This window comes from Hordeum vulgare, chromosome 5H (genome assembly GCF_904849725.1).
Source record: "Hordeum vulgare subsp. vulgare chromosome 5H, MorexV3_pseudomolecules_assembly, whole genome shotgun sequence".
Classification (NCBI taxonomy): domain Eukaryota; kingdom Viridiplantae; phylum Streptophyta; class Magnoliopsida; order Poales; family Poaceae; genus Hordeum; species Hordeum vulgare.
In genome coordinates this window covers 94,421,920-94,431,042 of record NC_058522.1, presented here as the reverse complement: position 1 = coordinate 94,431,042, position 9,123 = coordinate 94,421,920, and the positions used below count along the sequence as shown (strand labels likewise).

The window sequence follows — 9,123 nt, the reverse complement described above, 5'->3', positions numbered from 1 at the left end:
TCATTAAGTTGGTCGAATTGATGATTTAAGTACACGTGTCGGACTGATAAACTATGATGGAGGGAGTAGCTACACGGTTTAGTTTATGTTTTTTTTCTTAAAAAAACAGGAACAATCAATGCACTACCGATGAAATCCGACTATGAGATTAACTGGCCAAATTGTCTCGTGAGAAGCCACGACTCTCTCTCCCTTCTCTTTTTAAAATCGTGGATGGAAAGCAACTGCCAGGTAGCGTCCAAACCCAAATAAACGAGCCAAGAGAAGCAAAAACTAATCCCATCCAATCAAACCCGCTTCCCACATCACCGCCGTCCGGCGCGGATCCGACGGCCAGGAACCCCTCCCCCCGGGCGCAACTTGCTCCCAGCACGCCAAAGAAAACCCCTTTTTTCCTTTTTCTTTTCCCCAGATTTCCTCCCTCCCCTCTCCCCTCCTCCTCTCGCAGGCTCCCTCACCGCCGTCGCCGAATCGCGGAGCTCCCGCGCCGCCCAATCGCAGGGCTCGCCCCGTCGCCCAATCGCAGAGCTACCGCCTCGGCTCCATCCCGCGACCTTGGACGTCTGAAGCTCCGTCGCGCCGTCCAGCTCCGTCACACCCGTCGTCGCCAACTACCTCCCCATCTCAGCAGCCAGCAAGAAGGTAGGACGAGGAAGCGCACCTCCGCCCTCTGTCTCTCCCCATCTATCCTTGTTCCGCTCTCCTCTTGTTGCGAGGAAGTAGGTAGCACGCATAGGGTAGAACTTCCAGGCAGATCTGTTGTGGTTTTCTGCATGTTAAGGCGGATCTGATGCATACTTAGATCTGATGCCCACGTTGAAACTGTAAATCGTAGAATTGGCTGAGAGCTCATATTGCTCTATTTTTGTGTTAGTATTCACTGGGTAACCACTGGAAGTTTGTCTGTTTTTTGTGCAGTATCCACTTATGCCTGAGCGATCTAGATTAAGGAAGAAATTGCTAGTTCATCGGTAGAGTGAAGCAGTTCTATCAATGAAATAGTGTATAATACAGTTCTTGTTAGCAGATGCTTTAGGTGTTACACATGGACCTGGTTCCATGTAGAAATATGAGGTCTTCCTTAAAAGAAGGCCACCGTGAGATTTTTGTACAATCCCAGTGCTAAGTAAAAATAGTATTGTCGTCATGCTCTTGTCAGATTTTATACAGCTCTTTAGAATTTTGCCATTCATGTTCACTGTTTGCTTTCTTGCTGATGAGGTTGCGTTAGGCAGCAGTTACCTCCTTGTAGAAAGATCAGTGTTTCTCCTCAATCCTGATCGTGTCTCATTAACTGTAAGTTGTAGAATATTTTATAGTATGGTTTGGCTTTACCCAAAAGAGGACTCTATTTTGTCTTGTAAAATTTACATCTGAGAGGGTTCTATATTTTTGATGATGCATGGAGTTTTCATGTCATGAAGCTATCTGACTCTCCTATTTTGGGTTTACAGAGTCAGCATGTCGTTGGATGTTACTCAAATACTCTTGAGTGCGCAATCTGCTGATGGCTCGATTAGAAAGCATGCTGAAGAAAGCCTCAAGCAGTTTCAGGAGCAAAACCTCCCAGGTTTTTTGCTCTCCCTCTCAAGTGAGTTGGCCAACAACGAGAAACCTGAGGAGAGCCGCAGGTTGGCTGGTTTGATCCTCAAGAATGCGCTGGACGCAAAGGAGCAGCACAGGAAGAATGAACTTTTCCAGAGATGGCTGGCACTGGATGCTGGTGTCAAGGCACAAGTGAAAGCGTTGTTGCTACAAACTCTCTCATCTCCTGTTGCAAGTGCCAGATCTACATCTTCTCAAGTCATCGCAAAGATTGCCAGCATTGAGATCCCTCAGAAGCAATGGCCCGAGCTTATAGGATCATTGCTATCAAACATACATCAGGTACAGCCAAACGTAAAGCAGGCAACGCTCGAGACACTTGGCTATTTATGCGAGGAAGTTTCTCCAGAAGCTGTCGACCAAGACCAAGTCAACAAGATACTTACAGCTGTTGTTCAGGGTATGAATGCTTCTGAAGGGAACTCTGAAGTGAGGCTTGCAGCCACACGGGCATTGTATAATGCATTGGGCTTCGCTCAGGTTAATTTCTCCAATGACATGGAGCGTGATTATATCATGAGAGTTGTCTGTGAAGCAACACAGTCACCAGATGTGAAGATAAGGCAGGCTGCCTTTGAGTGTTTGGTGGCTATTTCGTCTACTTATTACGATAAGCTGGCGACATACATGCAGGATATATTTAATATTACTGCAAAGGCTGTGAGGGGAGATGAGGAGTCGGTTGCACTTCAGGCCATGGAATTCTGGAGTTCCATATGTGATGAGGAAATCGACATTTTGGACGAGTACAGCAGTGAATTTACAGCTGATTCTGATGTTCCTTGCTACTATTTTATCAAGCAAGCTCTTCCTGCCCTAGTGCCAATGCTGTTGGAGACTCTCCTCAAACAGGAGGATGACCAAGATTTGGATGAAGGTGCTTGGAATCTTGCAATGGCTGGGGGTACTTGTTTGGGCCTGGTGGCAAGGACTGTTGGGGATGATATTGTTCCTCTCGTGATGCCATTCGTTGAGGAGAACATAACAAAACCTGAATGGAGACACAGAGAAGCTGCAACATATGCTTTTGGTTCCATTTTGGAGGGTCCATCAGCTGATAAACTGACTCCTCTAGTTAATGTCGCCTTGAATTTTATGCTGTCTGCGTTAGTAAAGGACCCAAATAACCATGTGAAGGACACAACTGCTTGGACCCTCGGAAGAATATTCGAGTTTCTTCATGGTTCTGCACTTGAAACTGCTCCCGTCATTACAGCTGAGAACTGCCAGCAAATTCTTACCGTGCTGCTTCAAAGCATGAAGGATGTCCCAAATGTGGCGGAAAAGGCATGCGGGGCACTCTATTTCCTTGCTCAAGGCTATGTGGATGCTGGATCCGCGTCACCATTATCCCCTTTCTTTCAAGATATTGTTCAGAGCCTTCTTGTGACCAGTCATAGAGAGGATGCTGGTGAATCCAGGCTGCGTACTGCAGCTTATGAGACTCTAAATGAAGTCGTCAGGTGCTCCACTGAGGAGACAGCTCCTATTGTTATGCAGCTAGTACCTGTTATTATGATGGAACTCCATCAGACACTTGAAGCGGGGAAGTTATCAACTGATGAGAGGGAGAAGCGGAGCGATCTGCAGGGCCTTCTTTGTGGTTGCCTACAGGTTATTATCCAGAAGTTGGGAGGGATGGAGTCAACAAAGTTTGCCTTCTTACAGTATTCAGATCAGATGATGGATCTGTTTTTGAGAGTTTTTGCTTGCCGAAATGCCACGGTGCATGAGGAGGCTATGCTTGCTATCGGTGCACTGGCATATGCAGCCGGTTCGAACTTTGCGAAGTACATGGCACAATTCTATCAGTATTTGGAAATGGGACTTCAGAACTTTGAAGAGTATCAGGTATGTGCCATTACGGTGGGTGTTGTGGGCGACTTGTGCAGGGCACTGGAGGACAAAATTTTGCCCTACTGTGATGGCATCATGACCCAGCTCCTGAAGGATCTATCCAGCAATCAGTTGCACAGATCTGTAAAACCACCTATATTCTCATGCTTCGGTGATATTGCACTGGCAATTGGAGAGAACTTCGAGAAGTATTTGATCTATGCCATGCCCATGCTACAAAGTGCAGCAGATTTGTCGGCGCACACAACTGCAACTGATGATGAAATGCTTGACTACACCAATCAATTAAGAAATGGCATCTTGGAGGCCTACTCTGGTATTCTTCAAGGATTCAAGAGTTCCCCTAAGACACAGTTACTCATGCCGTATGCTCCACATATTCTTCAGTTCCTTGATGCCCTTCATAATGGAAAGGATATGTAAGTCGTCCAGAATTCCTTCATTGCTCCCTTATTTACATTATCTATATTTCCTGCTTTCTGAATGCTCAAATTAGGAAACTCATACTAACAGATAGATAGATTATAATAATTAGACATTTTTCCTTGTATGGTAGGCAAATGCTCACTTGTACTCAGCTTTTAAAAATATATAAGGATGTATGCTTAAGCTATTTTTTTTTCTTCTGAAAATGGATAATTTCTTATGTGGTACTGAATAAGTACCAGTGTACCGGTTGTATCATATGCCACTGAAAATTCACAATTCACTCGGTACCCTTACTTTCAAAACTTCATTAGTTGCAATCCCCATTATTGGGCTATTGATATGCTTCACTAAATACATTTTAGTTTTTCACTAAATTGCCGAATTGGCCAACAAGAATAGGCCTCGTTTGTCTCAGTGTTTGCGCGCACGGTTGCCTGCAGCGCATTAACTCCTAGCTAACACTGAAGGAAAATATGAATATTTTGGAAGCGAGTTGTATAGAATAAATATTGCTTTCTATCGGCTTTGATGAAACTAGGCGTTTCTCAATCATACACGTATAACTGTATAAGCAATGTACTCCAAAATGTGGGTATAGTTGACATGTTAAATCCATGTAGTCCGTCACAGGCCTACAGTTCTAACAATATGGCAGAATCTTGAATAGAACAGGATAATTTTAATGTGATTTAGGTATCATGCTTGGTCAAGCTAAGCCTTGCAGAGCTTCTCTGTTGGTGAACTTCTGATTATGACTGCTACATTAGATTGTAGTGTTGGTTTTCATTTACTAATGGGCGTAATAACTAATTTTGGATTTCTTGCTGTGCATGGACTAAAGCTTGGTCTTTTTTGTTTGTTTTATGGATGTATTTTGTTTGCGTTCAAATCGCCACTAAGAGTTAAAGGGCCAAATCCAGTTTGTATAGTGTGTCATCACACTTACATACATCTTACACTATTGCCAGAATAGAATCTCTCTCACGAAGCCTCTCAGCCAACCAATGCCACTCCCATATGATCTCATTTTTGTGACTATGAGCACCGAGAGTGAAGTGTTATCACAATACTGGACCTATATTTCAGCGCAATGCGACTCATAGTTCAGCACACTAATCTTTTTATAATTATCTCACCATTTCAGGGATGATTCTGTGATGAAGACTGCAATAGGTGTCTTAGGAGATCTTGCAGACACATTGGGCGTCAATGCTGGTCCTTTGATCAATCAATCCACATCAAGCAAGCAATTTTTGGATGAGTGCTTATCATCTGATGATCCTTTGGTCAAAGAATCAGCTGACTGGGCAAGGATTGCAATCAGCCGTGCGGTTTCGGGTTGACGTGACATTTGTCTTGAGTCTGCATATGCATCCATCCACGAGTCGAGTCCAGGTCTTCGGTTGCATCATGTCTAGACCTGCTCTTTGGAGAAGTCGAACATCCTCAAAGCAGAGTCGGAGGGTCCTCACTAACTCATGCATCAGTACATGTGTCAACCCAGCCTTTTTCACTTCTGCGGAAAAGAGGGTTAAGTTGGCCACCTGCTAACTTCTCTAAAAAGGGAATCCAGGAGCTTCCATTGTTGCCTGCGTTACCAATGGTCCGTCGGCGTGGCATCCATGCTTATGGTCTGGGTGCTCTCGCTTTACCTTGCATCCATTGCATGCATCGAACTTTGGTCATATGGTCACTCATTAAAAGGCCCGATTGCTTATTCATCCATTATGCATAAGGGGCTCGCGGGCATTGTCACAGGATTATTTTTGTACTACTCAGGGTGTCCAACTTCACCATGTGGGACATGTTCCTCCTGAGCCGGTAGTTTTTTTTTCCTTTCGCATTTGCATTGTTTTGCATTCATCCCAGACTGTTTTGTAAGGGTTCTTTTGGTTAAAAACTGAGACGGCATGCGGTTGTGTCTGTTTATTTCAAGGTGTTGTCGGAGCAGTGCGTGATTGCGCTCTTTTTTTTGGTCATCTATGCTGCTGTTCCATTTCAGCTTCTTTGAAGCTTGTGCTGGCGGGTGGAAAAGAACAATTGTAGCTCTTGGAGTGGTTTTGTTCGGGGGGCAGCTGTCGAGTTGTATTTGTTTATTACAGGAACTGTATTATTTTGTGGAACTCTGCCTCCTACCAGACACGTCATATCATTGGCTGTGTATACGAGAATACGATGATGCATGTGTTCAATGCCATGAATTTTGCCTTTTCATGTGCTTGAATGATTGATAAATTATTGAGCATTTGGCCACAACTCTTGTAGGTACTCTAGTCGGCAGCTTATCAAAAGCGAACCATAACTTTCCCTTCCCCATGTCGCTGTCGCTGCCCCAGGCGACTCTGCCTCCGGCTGAAGCTCCCTCCCGTCGCCGCTGCCGCGGTGGCAGCGGCCCCCTGCTGCTGAAGGTTTGATGGCGTTGGGGAGGTCGTCGGGTACTTCTGGGGTGGTGGCTCGCCGGCACGGGATGTCGGGGTGGCGACCCCGGGAGATGGTGGCCGCGATCTTGTTGTGGGCTGTGTTGGTGGGAGAGGGCCTTGGCCGGCACGATGGTGGTTGCATCGTCGTCGCGGCGGCTGCTGGATCTCGATCCAGTTTTCGCGGACGGGCTCGGGGTCCTTCTGTGGCGACGCAGCGGCGTTGATTTGTCGGATTTGGCTGGTTTCGGTCGGGTCTGGCCCGTTGGCATTCTGTTCAGCGGCGAGGTTTGATGGCGGCTCCTGCGTGATGGCTTGGTGGGAGGCGTGCGTGCTAGCGGAGGTGCTGTGCGTGGGGTTGTGATGTTGGGAGGTGCTTCAGGTGAAAGCTTGCCGATCGACGGTGTCGGTGTCTGTGGATGTCGTCTCACCTCCTTGGAGGCACCGTTGAGGAGTTTTCTCCATACACACCCTTGAATCCAGTTCTTCGGGTGAAAACCTTACGCCCGGTTGGGTCGGACGACGGCGTCGGCATCGTCGCTTCCTCCTTTGGGGTGTCGTATTGAAGAGCTTTGGATCTCGTTTGCACTCTCCAGGGGCTAGACGCTTGCGACAGTGCGGTCGGTTGGGGCCTGTCCGACAATGTGGATGATACGCGCGACTTCTTGTGTGGCAACGATGGCCCCTTCAAGCGGCATAGGATTTGCTGTTGTGTTCTGGTAGTCGGTCTCATCCAGCGTGTTCGAGGGGTCGTCGTGCCTCTCTTGTCTTCTGAAGTCGGAGCTGTTTGAGGATGAACCTTGTAGCGACGATGACGTGAGACGGGTGGTCGGTTCTTGTGCTGGCTGGCGCAGGTCCAACGCCTTTTATCCTAGGATGCTCGTCGGCTGAGTCGAAGCTGCCTGGTCGCCGGTGCATGTGGTGGACTGTTTGGCGTTGTCCGACGCAAGCCTCTACACTCGTCTGTGGTGGAGGCTACATCGCTAGCCGTCGATGGTGAAGTCGGAGTCGCCCTAGCGGAGGCGTGATGACGATGACGCCGGATTGCAACCTCGACGGAGCTCTTCCCCTTGGCGACGTGTGCGTTCTTGTGTAGGTTGCCAGGTCGCCCTGTGTGCCTTGTTGTGGCGGGCGCATTGTGACGGTTTTAGCCCGGTTATCCGACTATTAACCGGGCAACTCTCTTTGACCTTTTTTAATGGAATCGATACCTAAAGAACCGTGTTTCTAAAAAAAAACTCTTGTAGATACTCTAGTGTCAAAAAACACTATTAAATTATGGATATTATGGAACGGGAGAGTAGTTTGGAAGTAGAAATGATTGTGTGGCTCCGTGCTGGCCCCACGCAAGATGTTGGGTCCGTCTCGATCCCAGGCCTGTTGTTGTGCTATTCGTCCTGGAAACCAACCAGGTGTTTACCAGGCAGACTTCCCTTGGTAAGGCAGAGAGGAACAATGCCACTACCTGAGCATCCTGCCTCAATCCGTAAAATAACCGCTGAAGTATGGGTCGGGACGAAAAAACCTGCCGGATCAGACCCCGCATCCCGTCCCGATCCGTAAATATTTTTGTGGGGCACGGCAAAACTTCTCCCCTAACCTCTAGTTTCACGGACTCGGAGGCCGATCCGAGCTCAGCCCCTATCCACAACGAGATTTGGCGGGAGGAACATTTCCGCGCGGCCTTTCCCGCCCCCCACCCGCCACCACCATTGCCTCGCCACCACACGCTTCGGTGCATCCTCCGCGGCCGTCCCTCGCCGCCATGGACGCCTCCTTGCTGCCCTCGTCACCGTCGAGGTCGCGCATGCTCCTTCCCCTCGGGCGGATCTCGTCGCCGGCCATGTTGGCCCCGCCGTCGCTCAAGCTAGCGCCGCGCCTGCCCGCAAGCGACAGGGCAACGTGGTCGTGCAGGGCGGAAATCCGACAACCCTCGTCGTGAAGGCCCGCGCTCTGGGCGCCAACGCTGCTGTGCGATCTCGGCTGGCGGCGGAGAAGGTCACCAAGGCCGCGGGCGGCAAGAGGAAGAGGATTCCGGCTACAAACAAGCCGCCTCCTTCATCCTCTCACTCCATCCCAAAAAGAGATGCCCCGGCGATGCCGTTCAACGGTGCCGCCCCCCCCCCCCGCACCCGCAAGCGAGGTGTTTGACGAAATGGCCGGAAGGTGTGCGTCTTCGATCATGGCCATTTCCTTTCCTTTTCGCCATTTGTTGCAATAGCTCGTGACTTGTTAATCGTTCAATATAGCGGTGGTTCAAACAATCCAACTTCCGAGTTCATGAACTTGTTGGACACCAATGCCGTTGACATTGATCAAGCCCCGTTCGCCACATTCGACTACAATGAAACGAAGGGCGGCGTGGATGATCATGGTTGTGAGGACGATTTGGCGGAGATCGAAGCGGAAGCGTACGAGCAATCCGACTATGTGAGTTTGTTTTGCCTTTGTTCATGTTGTGTATAATCATATTTGCATCATGAGAATTGATTACATCACTTTGTTCACATTGTGCAGGACAAGATTGCCCAACATAGATACAAAGACATGGAAGCTTCGGAAGAGGAGAATGGTCGCGTCGGCCCGCCCGTGTTACAGTTTCGGATATGTTTTCTCTGCTCCATATGGTGGCAATGTCGATGATATTGGTGCGGGAGTTGGGACAAGCGCCGGAGGTGGATTCGGTGGTGCCGATGAACTTCAAGATGGACTCGATGGCGCGGAGTGAAGATCGACCAAGATGATGCAAGACCCTCTTTTGCGTTTGTCGTATTGAACTTGGCTTTTATTTGCGCGTAAAACCGTGTTATGTTTG

The 9,123-nt window shown here is 48.4% G+C and overlaps 1 protein-coding gene across 1 annotated transcript; it reads left to right on the top strand.

The window, feature by feature from the left end:
• Positions 1 to 393: 393 nt before the first annotated feature.
• Positions 394 to 6,085, top strand: LOC123397978 (importin subunit beta-1-like). Its single transcript, XM_045092487.1, has 3 exons — positions 394 to 642; positions 1,455 to 3,881; positions 5,036 to 6,085. The coding sequence occupies exons 2-3, from the start codon at positions 1,462 to 1,464 to the stop codon at positions 5,232 to 5,234; spliced, it is 2,619 nt and encodes an 872-aa protein (XP_044948422.1). The 5' UTR covers positions 394 to 642; positions 1,455 to 1,461; the 3' UTR covers positions 5,235 to 6,085.
• The last annotated feature ends 3,038 nt before the right edge of the window (positions 6,086 to 9,123 follow it).